At 45.4% G+C, this 18,823-nt stretch overlaps 1 protein-coding gene across 1 annotated transcript; it reads left to right on the top strand.

Moving 5' to 3' along the window:
* The first annotated feature begins 383 nt into the window (after positions 1 to 383).
* Positions 384 to 18,018, top strand: LOC129701828 (uncharacterized). Its single transcript, XM_055643298.1, has 5 exons — positions 384 to 1,004; positions 5,256 to 5,860; positions 14,013 to 14,171; positions 15,097 to 15,253; positions 15,995 to 18,018. The coding sequence occupies exons 1-5, from the start codon at positions 953 to 955 to the stop codon at positions 16,117 to 16,119; spliced, it is 1,098 nt and encodes a 365-aa protein (XP_055499273.1). The 5' UTR covers positions 384 to 952; the 3' UTR covers positions 16,120 to 18,018.
* Positions 18,019 to 18,823: the final 805 nt, after the last annotated feature.

The raw sequence follows: 18,823 nt of genomic DNA, 5'->3' as shown, positions 1-18,823 counted from the left end.
TTAGACTTTAGACTACTTGAGAGATATAGCGCGGAAACAGGCCCTGGCCCACCGAATGATCCCCTTACACTTGCACTACCCTACACACTGGGGACAATTATTTACAATTTTATCAAAGCCAATTAACCGATAAACCTGTACGTCTTTGGAGAGTGGGAGGAAACCGGAGCACCCGGGGCAAACCCACGCAGGTCACATGGAGAACGTACAAACTCCACACAGACAGTACCGTAGCCAGGATCGAACCCTGTAAGGCAGCTACTCTACCGCTGTGCCATTGCACCACTGTGCCACCTTTGACAAACGTGACAATGAAGAACCCTTGAACCATCAAAATGCTCAGATATGGGATTCAGATTCAGATTCAATAAAATAAAAGAGACAACGAAATGCATTTGAGATATGGGATTGAACTAAAATAAAACAGCAGATCTGGAATAAGTGTTCGGCACGGACTTGAAGGGCCGAGATGGCCTGTTTCAGTGCTGTAATTGTTATATGGTTATATGGTTATATGTCAAACATCATCTGCCCCGAAGGCTTGTGTTGAGGAAAGCTTCACTTTGTACAGTAAGGTATAATAAGCATGTGTGGAAATATGTCACCAAGCCACTTTGAGAATGCAGGCACCTTGTGCATTCTTCTGTAATCCCTTTTGCTCATTTCATAATCTAGTCCTCAATGCTATAAATAGGCTGCATATTCAGTTTCAAACCAGTTCCTGCTCTTTACTTCAGTTCAGTTAAATGCGCCTACTTGATGTTCCTCTGCATGAAACGTGTCTTCAAATTGAAAATTTATATTTCTGGAGAAGAAAGAAAAACGTAATCTACAAAGTGACAAGAATTTAGAATTTTTTTTCCCCGCCACCACCTCTGAACTAGTAGCGAAGTTCGTCGAGAGGAGAAACGGATTGACGATTGGTGTGATTTGAAAGAAACACTCTTCTGATATGTCATCCGGGAAAAAGATGCAAATCTTTTCACAGTTCAAATGGAGAATAGGTAATGTTGTACTGTATTGCACTGCGTTGTATTGCGTTCAGTTCAGGGCACCGTGTTATAGAAAATATATTGTCAAGCTGGAAAGGGTACAGAGAAGATTTACGAGGATGCTGCCAAGACTAGAGGGTCTGAGCTATATGGAGAGGTTGAGCAGGCTGGAGAACAGGAGGATGAGGGGTGATCTTATTGAAGTGTATAAAATCGTGAGGGGAATAGATCGGGGAGACGCACAGAGTCGGTAAATCGAGGACCAGAGGACATAGGTTTAAGGTGAAGGGGAAAAGAGTTAATAGGAATCTGAGGGGTAATTCTTTCACACAAAGGGTGGTGAATGTATGGAACAAGCTGCCAGAGAGGAGGTAGTGGAGGCAGGGACTGTTGCAACATTTAAGAAACAGTTACACATGGATAGGACATGTTTGGAGGGATATGGACCAGACACGGGCAGGTGGGACTAGTGGTGCTGGGACATGTTAGCTGGTGTGGGCGAGTTGGGTGAAAGGGTGTGTTTCCACAGTGTATCACTCTATTACTGTGACACTACTGATTTTTAGTTGAATGTATAGAAGTATGTTTGGCTGCTGTTCAATCATTCACCTTGAATTTAAAGCCGTATATTGTAAATTGGAGACAAAATCAGAACCTTTGGCCAGGAACTTTCAATAGACAATAGACAATAGGTGCAGGAGTAGGCCATTTGACCCTTCGAGCCAGCACCACCATTCAATGTGATCATGGCTGATCATCCCCAATCAGTACCCCGTTCCTGCCTTCTCCCCATATCCCCTGACTCTGCTATTTTTAAGAGCTCTATCTAGCTCTCTCTTGAAAGCATCCAGAGAACCTGCCTCCACCGCCCTCTGAGGAAGAGAATTACACAGACTCACCACTCTCTGGAGGGAATACTTACTTAACATTTTGGGTTGATCTTTTATCAGCCACTGACTGAATCACCTTAGATAGACACAAAATGCTGGAGTAACACAACGAGCCAGGCAGCATCTGTGGAGAAAAAGAATGGGTTAGGTTTAGGTTTCAATTTATTATTGTCATGTGTGCCGAGGTACAATGAAAAGCTTTGCTATCCAAACAGATCAGATATACTGCACGTACATCCAACCATCAAACACTAGTGTAATAGGTAGAGCAATGGGGCAGATGCAGAAGGCTGAACATAGTTCTCATTGTACAAACTTGATGGGGATGAAGGAGAATGATACATTTTTGGCATCACAGTGGCGCAGCGGTAGCATTTCCCCCCCACAGCGCCAGAGACCCGTCTTCGATCCTGACCATGGGTGCTGTCGGTATGGTGTTTGCATGCTCTCCTTGTGACTGCATGGGTTTTTTTTCTGGGTGCTCCTGTTCCCTCCCAAAGCACAAAGACGTGCGGGTTCGTAGGTTAATAAGCCTCTAATAACTGTCCCTAATATGTGAAGGGAGGTGAATCCTATATTGTGTAGAAGATCTTGAGGGAACTTGATAGAGTGAATACACACTCGGATTTGGGGAATCAAGAACCAGAGGACATGGGTTTAGGGTGAGTGGAGAAAAACATTTTCATACAGAGGGTGGTGGGGACATGGAAAGAGCTGCCAGTGGAGGTGGTTGAGGCAGATACTGACTGACGTATCATGTAACCGAAAAATATACAGCGTGACGCGGAGTGATGGCGTACGACGCGGAGTGATGGCGTATGACGCTGAGTGATGGCGTATTACACGCGGTGTTTTTTCAAGTGTTGCAGCCATTTTTTTGTCACCGCTGGACATTTTGAAATGTTCTAAATCTTTTGGCGACACTGATATGACGCCTGCAAAATTGGCATGTGGGACAGGCCCTTTAGAGGGGTAAGGGCCAAATGTGGGCAATATAGATGGGGCATCCTGGTTGGCTTTGGCAATTTGGGCCAAAGGGCCTGTTTCTGTGCCGTATTACTCTGACTCTATGTCTCCATGGATGCATAAAGGATATGGGATAACATATCCCAGCTTAAACCCTAACAGTATGAATTTTGATTTCTCTAACTTTGTGTAAACATTGCTTGCCCTCTCTCTCTGTCCCTCCCCACCCTAGTTCTCTGACTAGTTTCACTGTCCTCCTGATTAATTTTTCTGATTGTATGCCTCGTTGTCACCTTCTCCTCAGCCAACAGTGAACCATTCGACATTTCCTTGATCACTGTCTGCTTTGATCTGTTGTTTTCACACCTTACCCTTCCATATCTCTGTGTCTCCCACTCTCCTGACTCTCAGGCTGAAGAGGATCACAACCCAAAACATCACCCATTCCTTCTCTCCAGAGGTGTTGCCTGTCACGCTGAGTTACTCTGGCATTTTGTGTCTATCTTCAGTGTAAACCAGCCACTGCAGTTCCTTCCTCACAAGTTGAATCCAAACATAGGTCCGATTGAACGCACTGCAATCCAGTGGGCAGTGATGAACTGATTTTTATTCCCTCACATGGCAAACACATGTGTAGATTCTCGTCACTGTGTGACATTCAGGGCAATATGCTTTTCCTTGTCACCTTCCCCTCAGCTAACAATAAACCATTTTCCTACATTTTCCTTTATCATCATCCCATTTGATCCTGTTTTCACACCTTATCCTTACATATCTCTATGTCTCCCTCTCCTGACTCTCAGTCTGAAGAAGGGTCTTAACCCACAACGTCACCCATTCCTTCTCCCCACAGATGCTGCCTGTCCCGCTGAGTTACTCCAGCTTTTTGTGTCTATCCTCTGAGGAGAATAAAGTTGGATTAGTCTAGGACCTGTCCGAGTGTCCTTTTAAAAAAAAAACACACTTGGGCAGGTACATAGATAGGAAAGGTTTAGAGGAATATGGATCAAATGTAGGCAAATAGGACTAGCTTAGATGGGGCATCTTGGTGGGCAAGGATGTCGGGCAAAAGGGCATTTCCATGTTTTACGTCTCGATGGTATAACTCTGTTAGTGTAAATGGGTGGTTGATGGTCAGAATGGACTCGGTGGGCTGAAGGGCCTGATTCCATGCTGCTATCTCTCCAAAATAAATTTCAACCTTGTGAGCCAGCATCTAGGGAACCAAAAAACAGCTCATATTTCAGATCAGTGATGCTGTCCCAGAGGGTCATGTACCTTGTTTGTTTACACTATCAAGGCTGCTCTCAAATCCTCATCCCCTACAATCCGTCTGAAGAAAGGTCCTGACCCTTCTCTGTGACCATTCACCTTATCTATTTCCCTCATGATTTAATGTATCACTCTAGGTTTACCCCTCAGTCTCCAACACTCCAGGGAAAAGAGCTCCAGTTATCTTTGGATTAACATAAAAGCCGCCTTCTTCTCAGGTGGGAACTTGCGAGTGAGGATGACTTACTTCCACAGATAGAAACAAAATGCTGGAGTAACTCAACGGGCCAGGCAGCATCTCTGCAGAAGATGGATAGGTGGCAGTTTGGGTTGGAACCGTGAAATGCCATAGCAAAAGGATTTGAGTATAAGAGCAGGGAGGTTCTACTGCAGTTGTACAGGGTCTTGGTGAGACCACACCTGGAGTATTGCGTTCAGTTTTGGTCTCCTAATCTGAGGAAAGACATACTTGCCATAGAGGGAGTACAGAGAATGTTCACCAGACTGATTCCTGGGATGTCAGGACTTTCATATGAAAAAAGGCTGGATAGACTCGGCTTGTACTCGCTAGAATTCAGAAGATTGAGGGGGGATCTTATAGAAACTTACAAAATTCTTACGGGGTTGGACAGGCTAGATGCAGGAAAGTTGTTCCTGATGTTGGGGAGGTCCAGAACAAGGGGTCACAGTTTAAGGATAAAGGGGAAATCTTTTAGGACCGAGATGAGAAAATCATTTTTCACACAGAGAGTGATGAATCTCTGGAATTCTCTGCCACAGAAGGTAGTTGAGGCCAGTTCATTGGCTATATTTAAGAGGGAGGTAGATGTGGCCCTTGTGGCTAAAGGGATCAGGGGGTATGGAGAGAAGGCAGGTCCAGGATACTGAGTTGGATGATCAGCCATGATCATATTGAATGGCGGTGCAGGCTCGAAGGGCCGAATGGCCTACTCCTGCACCTTTTTTCTATGTTTCTATATTTCTGTCAGGCAGCATCTCTGGAGAAAAAGTATAGGTGATGTTTCGGGTCTGAGGAAGGGTCCCGACTCCATATTTTTTCTCCAGAGCTGCTGCCTGACCCGCTGAGTTACTCCAGCACTTTGTGCTAACCTCTAGTGAACAATTTCCATTTCAGGCAAGAAACAGAAAAAGGAGAGAAAGAAATCTGTGTCTCAAGATGATATAGATTGTGATTTCAGTCAATTTAAACAAGAACCCACGTCGTTTTGGAGAAGCAGGTCAGAAGATTCGGGGCTGGACTTATCGAGCCCAACTTGCCTGTATCAGAAGAGGGCATCATCTGACGTACAAGAGGACAACTCCGAACACAGCAGGTACACCTCAAACAGTTCCAGCCTCTACTCTTTCTTGTCGTGCGACAGCAGATCGGGACTGTACGAACGATCTCTCAGCTGTGTCGCCCTCTCGGATGGAGCGAGTGAAAGTAAAATGGCGTTGTCCCCCATGGATGATGAGGTCTTCGTGATGAACAATGTACCTCCTTTACCTCGTGCACCTCCATCACCAAAACTATCGGGCAACTTTGCAAAGCTGACTGTACCCGCAAAGGCCGACCCCACGGTCACTGATGTCTCCAAGAGCAAGACAAAAAAAGATGTCTGTGAAATAACTTCGAATCACTGGTGGAAGAAAACCAAATGGAATACGACAGAGGAACCTGCAATCTTGGAGAAAGTTGGGCGCAACATGCAACTCAGACAAAATAAGCTGGAGACCAAGGTTAGTCAACACAATTATAATGTTTTATACAAAATGCTGGAGTAACTCAGCTGGACAGGCAGCATCTCTGGAGAGAAGGAATAGGTGACGTTTCAGTATGAAGAAGGGTCTCGACTCGAAACATCACCCGTTCCTTCTCTCCAGAGATGCTGCCTGCCCCGCTGAGTTACTCCAGCATCTTTGAATTTAACCAGCATCTGCAGTTCCTTCCTGCACATAAGGTTTTACGGTTTAGTTAAGTTTAGAGATACAGTGTAGTTTAGTTTAGAGATACTTCGTCCCACCAAGTCTGTGCCGACCAGCGATCACCCCGTACACTAACACTATCTTCCACACATCAGGGACAATTTAAAATCCTTAGTCCTATGAAGCTGCAAGCTGACTTCTTGTCTCTGATTCTCAAGTGTGTCTTCCAGTCTTGGTCAATATTAGTGACAAGTATTCCACTGAGTTTATTGTTAAGTAAAGACTGTTCAACAATGTTGCCTCAACAATGCTTCAAAACTCTGACTTTATCTCAGAATAGCAGTTAAAAACGACAGAAATCAGCACAATCCGTGAGTCAAGACCATGGTACGGGAGAATGGAAGTCACACCTACAGGAAATGAATCTGCCTGGAGCCACTACAGCTGACAATAGTTAATTTCAAGTGCAAATTAGAAATATTGGGCACTTCAGCAAAAGGGAGTAATTTTTAGGTTAGTGTACAGTCATACTACAGATGAAAGCTGTGTAATGTAAAGTGGGAACGTGAGACAGGGGAATGAAGGTTTAAATCGGGTAATGGCGCAGGTAAACTAATGGACAAAGATCCAGGCCAATAGGCACTGGTCACTGAAATGTCCAGGGTGAAGGCTTTTTCAGTTTAGTTTATTGTCACGTGCACCGAGGTACAGTGAACAGCTTTTGTTGCGTGCTAACCAGTCAGCGGAAAGACGATACATGATTACAATCGAGCCATTTAAGCCCCTGTCCCACTTAGGCGGTTTTTTTCGGCGACCACAGGCGACTAGGGAAAGATAGATCGCGGGGTGGCGCCTGTACGGTCGTGAGTCGTCTCCTCAAGTCGCCCAAAGAGTCGTAACGTTTTTCAGGCCTCTGCTGGATTTTGAAATGTTCAAAACGTTTCTGCGACTGTGGGCTTGATGTAGCTTGTCTTGTCCTGTAGTAGGCGCTGTCGTAGGTTGTCGCCAGGTGACGTTGTTTGTTGCCGGTTGCTGACTTCGGTGAATTCCATTGGCGACTACCTACGTCAACAAGCGACTGAATTGTCTTCAGTTGTCACCGACAGGGTGGTAGCGAGTCGCGGGTGAACGCAGGTTGACTTTGGTTGTCGTAGGTTGTCGCCTGTGTGCTTGTAGGTTATCGTAGGTGCGGTCGTAGGTGGATGTCCTAATAGGTCGCTGGTTGTCGGTAGCTTGCCGTAGCTTGATGTCGACTAGGCGGTAAGTTGTTGTAGCTTGTCATGGACAATGTCGCGGGGGGGGGGGGGGGGGGGGGGGTGTCCTGTCTCCACTTTTTCGGTATCCAGCTATGACCATGACAGTCATCGACAGTCTCCGAAAAAATCGCCTAAGTGGGACAGGCCCTTACAGTGTATAGGTACATGATTGGGGAATAACGTTTAGTGCAAGGTAAAGCGAGCAAGGTCCGATCATGGATAGTCCGAGGGTCACAAGGGTTACTTCAAGGAGAATGTCCACATTGGCTGCCATGGAAGTGTGGAGCAAGGAAGGAAACAGAATGTGGTAGTCACAGGGAATCTAATAACCACAAAGCCAGAATCATCTGTCGATGTACAGGAGAATCTAGGATGTTGTTCATAAATTCATAAGTGATAGGAGCAGAATTAGGCAATTCAGCTCATTAAGTCTACTCCGCCATTCAATCATGGCTGATCTATCTTTCCCTCTCAACCCCATTCTCCGGCCTTCTCCCCATAATCCCTGACACCCGCACTAATTGTATTCTAGAGGGCATGAGAGTAGGAGTAGGAGATACTGTACTTCAGATCAATCTGAAATGAGAACCAGGAACACAAGGGAGAAAGACACAAGGAACTGCAGGTGTTGGTTTACAAAAAAAAAGACACGGTCTGAAGAAGGGGTTCGGCCCGAAACGTTGCCTATCTCCTTCGCTCCATAGATGCTGCCGGACCCGCTTGAGTTTCTCCAGCATATTTGTGTACTATCCATGTACCTGTTTGTTTCTTAACATAGAAACATAGAAATTAGGTGCAGGAGTAGGCCATTCGGCCCTTCGAACCTGCACCGCCATTCAATATGATCATGGCTGATCATCCAACTCAGTATCCTGTACCTGCTTTCTCTCCATACCCTCTGATCCCTTTAGCCACAAGGGCCACATCTAACTCCCTCTTAAATATAGCCAATGAACTGGCCTCGACTACCCTCTGTGGCAGAGAGTTCCAGAGATTCACCACTCTCTGTGTGAAAAAAGTTCTTCTCATCTCGATTTTAAAGGATTTCCCCCTTATCCTTAAGCTGTGACCCCTTGTCCTGGACTTCCCCAACATCGGAAGCAATCTTCCTGCATCTAGCCTGTCCAACCCCTTAAGAATTTTGTAAGTTTCTATAAGATCCCCTCTCAATTCTAGAGAGTATAAACCAAGTCTATCCAGCCTTTCTTCATAAGACAGTCCTGATATCCCAGGAATCAGTCTGGTGAACCTTCTCTGCACTCCCTCTATGGCAATAATGTCCTTCCTCAGATTTTGAGACCAAAACTGTACGCAATACTCCAGGTGTGGTCTCACCAAGACCCTGTACAACTGCAGTAGAACCTCCCTGCTCCTATACTCAAATCCTTTTGCTATGAAAGCTAACATACCATTCACTTTCTTCACTGCCTGCTGCACCTGCATGCCTACTTTCAATGACTGGTGTACCATGACACACAGGTCTCGCTGCATCTCCCCTTTTCCTAGTCGGCCACCATTTAGATAATAGTCTGCTTTCCTGTTTTTGCCACCAAAATGGATAACCTCACATTTATACACATTATACTGCATCTGTCAAACATTTTCCCACTCACCCAGCCTATCCAAGTCACCTTGCAGTCTCCTAGCATCCTCCTCACAGCTAACACTGCCCCCCAGCTTAGTGTCATCCGCAAACTTGGAGATATTGCCTTCAATTCCCTCATCCAGATCATTAATATATATTGTAAATAGCTGGGGTCCCAGCACTGAGCCTTGCGGCACCCCACTAGCCATTGTGAAAATGACCCGTTTACTCCTACTCTTTGCTTCCTGTTTGCCAGCCAGTTCTCTATCCACATCAATACTGAACCCCCAATGCCGTGTACTTTAAGTTTGTATACTAATCTTTTATGTGGGACCTTGTCGAAAGCCTTCTGGAAGTCCAGATACACCACATCCACTGGTTCTCCCCTATCCACGCTACTAGTTACATCCTCGAAAAATTCTATAAGATTCGTCAGACATGAATTACCTTTCGTAAATCCATGCTGACTTTGTCCAATGATTTCACCACTTTCCAAATGTGCTGCTATCCCATCTTTAATAACTGACTCTAGCAGTTTCCCCACTACCGTTGTTAGACTAACTGGTCTATAATTCCCCATTTTCTCTCTCCCTCCCTTCTTAAAAAGTGGGGTTACGTTTGCTACCCGCCAATCTTCAGGAACTACTCCAGAATCTAAAGAGTTTTGAAAGATTATTACTAATGCATCCACTATTTCTGGAGCTACTTCCTTAAGTACTCTGGGATGCAGCCTATCTGGCCCTGGGGATATATTGGCCTTTAATCCATTCAATTTACCCAACACCACTTCCCGGCTAACCTGATTTCACTCAATTCCTCCAAATCCTTTGACCCGCGGTCCCCTGCTATTTCCGGCAAATTATTTATGTCTTCCTTAGTGAAGACGGAACCAAAGTAGTTATTCAATTGGTCCGCCATATCCTTGTCCCCATGATCAACTCACCTGTTTCTGACTGCAAGGGACCTACATTTGTTTTAACTAATCTCTTTCTTTTCACATATCTATAAAAACTTTTGCAGTCAGTTTTTATGTTCCCTGCCAGTTTTCTTTCATAATCTATTTTTCCTTTCCTAATTAAATATTGGGATAGTCTCTGCCTCAACTACCTCCTCTGGCAGCTCGTTCCACACACCCACCACCCTTTGTGTGAATCACCCCTCAGTTTCCTATTAAATCTTTTCCCCTGCACCTTAAATCTGTGTCCTCTGGCCCTCGATTCACTTATTCTGGGCAAGAGTCTGTGCGTCTACCTGATCTATTACTCTCATGATTTCATCCATCTCTATAAGAGCACCCCCTCATCCTCCTGCGCTCCAAGGAATAGAGTCCCAGCTACTCAATCTCTCCCTATAGCTCAGTGTGTATCACCAATCTTCACCTATGATGGGCAAGAATGTGCAACTCTAGCCCAGGGAGTGGTTTGGCAAATATCGTTGGTGCATTCAAGGAGAAGTTAGAGAGCACAGAGAGAATAGAAGGATACTCTGAAAAGATTCGGTGAAGGGGTGTGTGTGTAGACCTTTGTAGATTCCATACACAGGGTTGACCATGTGGGTCAGGTTGCATGCTTCTGTGCGGTGGCCTCATTGTAACCTGATGACTGTTCCTCCCATCAGATCCATTAATAGCAGTGACCATTATCTAGGGCCCAGTTATATGATATACCCAATTAGATGTTCACTAAGGAGCGATTAGCATTGATTCACCAGCACTATTGTGAAGGGGATTTACACTCCCAAGGACACATTATCATGTTTAGATCGCAAGATAAGGAGATGCAAAGTGACTGAGAAACGGAGGCTCGCTTTAACAAAAGACAATTTGACTCGTGAACATTTTAAAAACCAGATGGGAGAGTTTAGTTTTGCTTTAGTTTAGGTTAGAGATACGGCGAGGAAGCAGGCCCTTCGGCCCACCGAGTCTGCACTTACTAGCGATCCCCGCACACTAGCACTATCCGACACACACTAGAGGCAATTTGCAATTTTACCGAAGCCAATTAACCGACAAAACTGCACGTTTTTGGAGTGTGGGAGGAAACCGGAGGATACCCACTCATGTCACGGACAGACAGCACCAGTAGTCGGGATCGAACAAGGGTCTCTGGCACTGTAAGGCAACAGCTCTACCGCTGCGCCTCTGTGTATCCACCAATTGTCACATGTACTAAGGTACAGTGAAAATCCTATCTTGCATACAGTTCAGTAATAACCTTACATTAAATTACGTTACAATACATTACAATGTCACATTACATTACATTACAAAATAGGCACAAATATATTGGTACAAGAATCACTTAAGTGCTGGAGTAAGTCAGCGGGTCAGGCTGCATCTTTAGAGAACATGGATAGGTGAAGTTGCGGAGAGAATGAACAGACGACTTTTCTGGTTGGGACCCATCCAGAGATATCATAGTCATAGAGCATTGAAACAGGCCCTTCGGCCCAACTTGCCCATGCCGACCAGCATGCCCCATCTACACTAGTCCCACCTGCCTGCGTTTGGCACATTTCCCTCCAAATCTTAAACTGAAACATCACCTATTCCTTTTCTCCGGAGAAGCTGCCAGACTCGCTGCGTTACTCCAGCTTTTTGTTTCTGTCTATGGTTTAAACCAGCATCTGTAGATTCCCTCCAAACCTAGGATTGACACAAAGACTGATATGTCGTCAAAATACTGGCGTAACTCAGTGTGTCAGGCAGCATCCCTGGAGAAAATGGATAGATGACATTTCGGTTCTGGACCCTTAGAGTCACTGAGCAATACTGCATGAAAACAGGCCCTTCGGCCCAACTTGCCCACACTGGCCAACATGTCGCAGCTACACTAGTCTCACCTGCTAGCATTGGCCCATGTCCCTGCAAACCTGTTCTATCATAGAAACATAGAAACATAGAAAATAGGTGCAGGAGGAGGCCATTCGGCCCTTCGAGCCAGCACCGCCATTCATTGTGATCATGGCTGATCGGCCCCAATCAATAACCCGTGCCTGCCTTTTCCCCATACCCCCTTGATTCCACTAGCCCCTATCCATGTTCCAATGCCAAGTACCTTCTTAATTTCCGACCTGAAAGGTCACCTATCCATTTTCTCCAGGGATGCTGCATGACCTCACTACCAGAGGGCAGTGCTGAACTACTATCTACCTCTTTGATGTCGCCCGAATGATCCTTGATTGGGGCTTTGCTGGCTTTACCTTGCACTAAACGTTATTCCCTTATCATGTATCTATACACTGTAAATCGATTGATTGTAATCATGTATTGTCTTTCCGCTGACTGGTTAGCACGCAACAAAAGCTTTTCACTGTACCTCGGTACACGTGACATTAAACTAAACAGAAACCTGTTGAGTTACCCCAGCAATTTGTGTCTATCTTTAGCATAAACCAACATCTGCACCTGATATGCCACCGTTCAGACTCGTTCTTGAAGGTGGTTAGTACAGTTGCCCGCCAGTCATTCCCGGGATGGCGGGACTGTCAAATCTCTGGAGTTTAAAGGATGAGAGGATATCTTATTGAAACATATAAGATTATTAAGGGTGTTTAAGAAGGAACTGCAGATGCTGGAAAATCGAAGGTACACAAAAAAGCTGGAGAAACTCAGCGGGTGCAGCAGCATCTATGGAGCGAAGGAAAAAGGCAACGATTAGGGATGATCAGCCATGATCCCATTGAATGACGGTGCTGGCCTGAAGGGCCGAATGGCTCACCAGAGCTGCCAGGCAGTACGGATTTTCCGTATTTTGTACGGAAATGCGATAAGAATATGAATGTACGGATTTGCTTTGTAAAATACGGGTTGTTAAAAAATCCTGTTTCATCTTGCTGCTTAAAAAATGCAAGGAGATAAAAAGTTATACTGTAACTCTAAAAATTATAGCAGATTAAATCCATTAATTTTAAATGTCAAGATCTGGATGATTATTTTTGTAAGCTTTGATCTGCCTGTCCCGCTACATGTTTAAACAGCGCTCTCAGTTTAACGCGTGGGAATTTAAACAAACAACGCTATGGGTTCTAATTACAGCGCCACCAGCTGGAGCGCTATTGCCTTTACACCTAGTGCTATGGCCACAGCGCTATGGGTCACAGACTGTTCGTGAAGGGAGAAGGAGAGAGGGTGAAGGAGAGGCGGAGTGAGAGGAAATACGAGAGGGAGGGAGAAAAAAAGGAAGAAGAGGGAGGAAGAGAGAGAAGGAAAGGAGGAGAGAGAGGGAATGAGAGAGAGGGAAGGAGAGAGGGAGAGGGGAGAGGGAAGGAGAGAGGGAGGGAGGGAGAGAGGGAGAGGAAGGGAAATAAAGGAATGAGGAGAGAGAGGGAGGGAGGGAGAGGGAGTCTTACAAAATGGCTTCTACATCAACATCTGGTGCTAAAAGCAGGAAGCAGCCGTTGAAACAGAAGTATACAAAGAGATGGCAATGAATGCACTGTCAAGTAAGGTGTGTAGAAGACATGTCAATTGGTGGCAAAGTTATGCATTCTTGTTCTCTTACATGGGTATGACCAAACATAAAAAACAACATTTTTTTCAGCAAAATGACACAGCAAACAAAAAATACTGATTTTCTCAGCAAAATACTGCTTTTCGTGTATTAGAATACTGAAATGCTCTGACAAAACCTGGCAGCTCTGCCCTACTCCTGCTCCTATTGTCTATTGATAGAATAGTGCAGCTGGGCTCGTATACACTGGAATTTAGAAGGATGAGAGGGTATCTTATTGAAGCCTATCAGATTATTAAGGGATTGGACATGCTGGAGGAAGGAAACATGTTCCCGATGTTGGGGGAGTCCAGAACCAGGGGCCACAGTATAAGAATTAGGGTTAGGCTATTTAGAACGGAGAAGAGGAAAAACGTTTTCACCCAGAGAGGTGTGAACTTGTGGAATACTCAGAAGGCAGTGAAGGCCCAATTCTCTGGATGCTTTCAAGAGAGAGTTTGATAGGGCTCTTAAAGATAGCGGAGTCAAGGAGATACGGTGAGAAGGCAGGAACGGGGTACTGATTGTGGATGATCATCCATGATCACATTGAATGGCGATGCTGGCTCGAAGGGCCGAATGGTCTACTCCTGCACCTGTTGTCTATTGTAAATGGAATGATTCTGCTGTTTCAGTTCAGACCCAGCGCTTCCAGTGAAGAGATGAGAATGGGAATGTTGTTCCGATTGTGCAACTTGATGGAGAAAATTACTGAGCTGGAGAGAGAACGTCTGCAACTTCTGAAGCAAAACCATGAACTTCAGGACCAACTATCTGAAAGTCAACGAGCTCAAGTAGGTTAAAGATAATCCCTTTACTAAGTAACGTAGAGCATAGAATCAATGGGGGAGAAATGGGAGAGGGGGGATTGGAGAATTCAATGTTCATGTGATCTGTCTGAAGAAGGATCTCAACCAGAAATGTCACCTATTCCATTTCTCCACAGATGCTGCCTGACCCGTTGAGTTACTCCAGCTTCTTTTTGTCTATCTTCAATGTTCATACTGTTGGGTTGTAGGCTACCCAAGAGGAATATGTCAGGGGTTATAGGGAGAAGGCAGGAGAATGGAGTTGAGAGAGGAATTTAGATTAGCCATGATTGAATGGAGAACTAGACTTGATGGGCCGAATGGCCTAATTCTGGTCCGATAACTTATGAACATGGAATATGAGGCACTGTTCTTTACACGGTTTGTTTGGTTTTAACATTCCACATCATATTCTACTGTAGCTTGATTGGTGCATGTGGCAATACTTGAACTTGAACATTAAGTTGAATACCAAAATGGAAATGTTCTCAACTGAGATGTTCAAACTGAATTGGACCCCATATAAATTGAAAATGGAGGAAAAGAATGGGGTCAGACGCATCTCTGGAGGAAAAGAATGGGTGACGTTTCGGGTCGGGACCCTTCTTCAGACTGAAAGTATTGGGGGGGGGGGGGGAAGAGCTGGAGGCGAGAATCATTCATGGCCGCCACAAATGACTTCAGGCATGGAGGTGGTCTTGTGGGGCCATTGTTGGCCAGGGAAGGTATCATCTCTCGAGGGATACAACGGTGGAACTGTTTGGACGACTAGTGGGGAGGAAGGGGACCAGGGAGGAGGGGAGAACAGGGAGGGAAGGGTAGGTGGAAGCTATTTAACATTACAGATTTGACCTATGGAGATTTTCCTGTCACAAGCCAGTAATGCACTGTGTTTCTTCTGACTTTGCAGGTCATGTTTCTCAGCTGCTGTACCTGTGTCGCTGGGCCCAGACTGAATGCCCCTCAAACTGGCACACAGCCCACCAGCCTCGCCAGGCCGCCAGTGACAAGGAGACACCCGACACCACAGACAGGGAGCGGTCAAGTTGCCTTTGGGTCACCTCCAGGTAAACCTGCGAAAAACTGCAACGTGAGGCCTCACAGCGCCAGAGATCCGGGTTCAATCCTGACTATGGGTGCTGTCTGTATGGAGTTTGCACGTTCTCCCTGTGACCGCGTGGGTTTTCTCCAGGTGCCCTGCCCTGACTCCCACACTCCAAAGACGTACAGGTTTGCAGGTTAATCGGCTTCTGTAAATAGTCCTCGGTGTGTGGGATAGAACTATTGGATGGCACAGTAGCACAGCGGGTAGAGTTGCTGCCTTACAGCGCCAGAGACCGGGCTCGATCCCAACTACGGGTGCTGTCTGTACGGAGTTTGTACGTTCTCCCCGTGACCTGCGTGGGATTTCTCCGAGATCTTCGGTTTCCTCCCACACTCCAAAGACGTACAGGTTAATTGGCTTGTGATAAATGTAAAATTGTCCCTAGCGTGTGTAGGATAGTGTTAATGTGCGGGGATCGCTGGTCGGCGTGGACTCAGTGGGCCGAAGGGCCTGTTTTCCGCGCTGTATCTCTAAACGAAACTAAACTAGTGTGCGTAGGAAAGAACTGCAGATGCTGGCTTAAATCAAAGGTAGACACAAAATGCTGAAGTAACTCAGCGGGACAGGCAGCATCCCTGGAGAGAAGTAATCGGTGACGTTTCGGGTCGAGACCCTTCGTCAGACGGAACTAGTGTGTGGGCGATCGGTGTGATTAACGTCTCAAGTACTGATTCACCATCAATGGGACTTTTGTGCTTTTCAGAAGTCGACGTGGACTTTGAGTTTGGATGCTCTCAGCAGCTGCAAGACGACGCGGTTTACACACCAGAAACGCCCGCTGGTGGGTCTATTAACGTGTTACACCACATGTGTGTTAGTCACGTGTGAGGGACAATCCTCTCGGCAGCACAAGTGGAAACTGCAATTGATCGGTTGTCTTCGTCCAAACGTTGTTTGTGACGCCCTCTGGTCTACGATCGGGTGGAATATCAGCTGTACCCTCTCTCCCCTGCTGAGGGTTGTACATTCATTATATTGATTAGACGCAAGCAACTGCAGATGCTGCTTTACGAAACAAAAGTCGTTTTGTTTTTCTATGGTGTTCACACTGAATTGGACCCCAAATAGATTGAAGACCGAGATAAAATGGTGGAGTAACTCGGTGAGTTTGTGTGGCACGGTGGTGCAGCGGTAGAGTTGCCACCTTACAGCGCCAGAGACCCAACCCTTCCCACACTCCAAAGACGTACAGGATTGGAGGTTAATTGGCTTGGTATTAATGTAAAATTATCCCTGGTGTGGAGGGTAGTGTTAATGTGCGGGGATCGCTGGTCGACGCCGACTCGATGGGCCGAAGGGCCTGTTACTGTACTGTATCTCTAAAAACTGACCTCTGGGGAAGATGGACATGTGGCATTTCAGGTCAAGACTCTCAGTTAGTAGCGTCTTTAGAAGAATCTGACACGTATCTTAGATGTTTGTCAACGAACATTTACAGTCATCTCCACACGTTGAGTTATTTATGGTGTACACTTCACCACCTGTTGCGTAGACTTCCGTTATTGTTCCATTTGCAATTGTCTACTCTGCCATTCAATCATGGCTGATCTATCTCTCCCTCTCAACCCCAATCCCCTGCCTTCTCCCCATAACCCCTGACACTCGTACTAATCAAGAATCCGTGAAAAATACCCATTGACGTCCCCCACAGCCGTCTGTGGCAATGAATTCCGCAGATTCACCACCCTCTGACTAAATAAATTCCTCCTCATCTCCTTCCTAAAGGTACATCCTTTAATTCTGAGGCTATGCCCTCTGCTCTTAAACTCTCCCACTAGTGGAAACATCCTTTCCACAGCCACTCTATCCGGGCCTTTCAGTATTCAGTAAGTTTAAATGTGGCCCCTTCTCATCCTTCTAAACTCCAGCGAGTACAGACCCAGTGTCATCAAATGCTTACAGCTAATACCCTCGAATGCAGGCATCAGATACATTCTTAAAGGGACAGCATCATGATTCGAACATGAGGAAATAGCGATATATTGATCACACCAGCAGACATTATTTGCTGCTAATTCTGATCAGTGCAAACATTTGTGGTTATTCCAGAACAAAGGAAATGGAATAGATTTCAATTTACAAGCTCATAGGCAATCTAGACAATTAGCAACCTGAGGTGATGCAAGGAAGTAAATATATTGTAATTACATTTTTGTAAATGCATTGATAATAGCGTACATTTCAAATATCATGAATTAAGTATCAAATATCTCATTATTGATAAACTTTGTGAACTTCATGTAAAACTTTGTGTGAAATGTATGTAGAGTGTATATGGTACAAGATTCAATACAAAGTTGTGTTGGTGCTTTACTTGGTTTTATTGGTTCTTTGTTGAATCATCTGCACTGCAGAGTGAAATTATTTTTGCACGGGTCACTCATGCACAAGTCATCATGTTTTGTCCACAAGCCCATCCAGAAAGTTGCCTTGAAAGAAAAGTAACAGGTGATGTGTGCGAGGACGTGGGTTGTCGGAAGCGAGGAAGGCAAAAGGGGGTTGATTGGAAGAATGTAATGACAAGGAACTGCAGACAAAAGTTTATACCAAAGCTGGACACAAAATGTTGGAGTAACTCAGAGGGTCAGGCAGCATCTCTGGAGAACATGGATAGGTGACGTTTTGGGCCAGGACTATTCTTCAGACATAGTTTATTATCACATGTACTGAGGTACAGTGAAAAGCTTTTGTTATAGAGTCAGAGAGTTATACAGCATGGAAACAGGCCCTTTGGCCCAACTTGCACACACATGTCCCATCTACACTAGTCCCACCTACCTGCGTTTGGCCCATATCCCTCTAAACCTGTCCTATCCATGTACCCGTCAAAATTTTTCTTAAACGTTGCGAAAGTACCTACAGCAACGACCTCTTCCGGCAGCTCGTTCCATACACCCACCACCCTTGAAAAAGTTACCCTTCAGGTTCCTATTAAATCTTTCTCCCCTCACCTATGCCCTCTGGTTCTCAATTCCCCTGCTCTGGGCAAGAGATTCTGTGTGTCTACCTGATCTATTCTTATTTCTTATAGAAACTCTTAAGGGGTTGGACAGGCTAGATGCAGGAAGATTGTTCCCGGTGTTGGGGAAGTCCAGAACAAGGGGTCACAGTTTAAGGATAAGGGGGAAATCTTTTAGGACCGAGATGAGGAAAACATTTTTCACAAAGAGAGTGGTGAATCTGTGGAATTCTCTGCCACAGAAGGTAGTTGAGGCCAGTTCATTGGCTATAGTTAAGAGGGAGTTAGATGTGGCCCTTGTGGCTAAAGGGATCAGGGAGTATGGAGAGAAGGCAGGTACAGGATACTGAGTTGGATGATCAGCCATGGTCATATTCAATTCAGGCTCGAAGGGCCGAATGGCCTGCTCCTGCACCTATTTTCTATGTTTCTATTCCCTTTGTACCTTTGTTGAGTGCTAACCAGTCAGTGGAAATATAATATTATTATAATCGATACATCCGCAGTGTACAGATACATGATGAAGGGAATAACGTTTAGTGCAAGATAAAGTCCAATAAAGTCCGATTAAAG

This window comes from Leucoraja erinacea, chromosome 11, assembly GCF_028641065.1.
Source record: "Leucoraja erinacea ecotype New England chromosome 11, Leri_hhj_1, whole genome shotgun sequence".
NCBI lineage: Eukaryota > Metazoa > Chordata > Chondrichthyes > Rajiformes > Rajidae > Leucoraja > Leucoraja erinaceus.
This window is presented reverse-complemented; position numbering and strand designations above follow the sequence as displayed.

Excerpts from the sequence above, each read along its gene's own strand:
- LOC129701828 (XM_055643298.1), top strand. The coding sequence starts at position 953 with ATGTCATCCGGGAAAAAGATGCAAATCTTTTCACAGTTCAAATGGAGA. Across the intron at positions 5,861-14,012 it reads AAAATAAGCTGGAGACCAAG|TTCAGACCCAGCGCTTCCAG; the intron begins GTTAGTCAACAC and ends CTGCTGTTTCAG. Across the intron at positions 14,172-15,096 it reads CTGAAAGTCAACGAGCTCAA|GTCATGTTTCTCAGCTGCTG; the intron begins GTAGGTTAAAGA and ends CTGACTTTGCAG.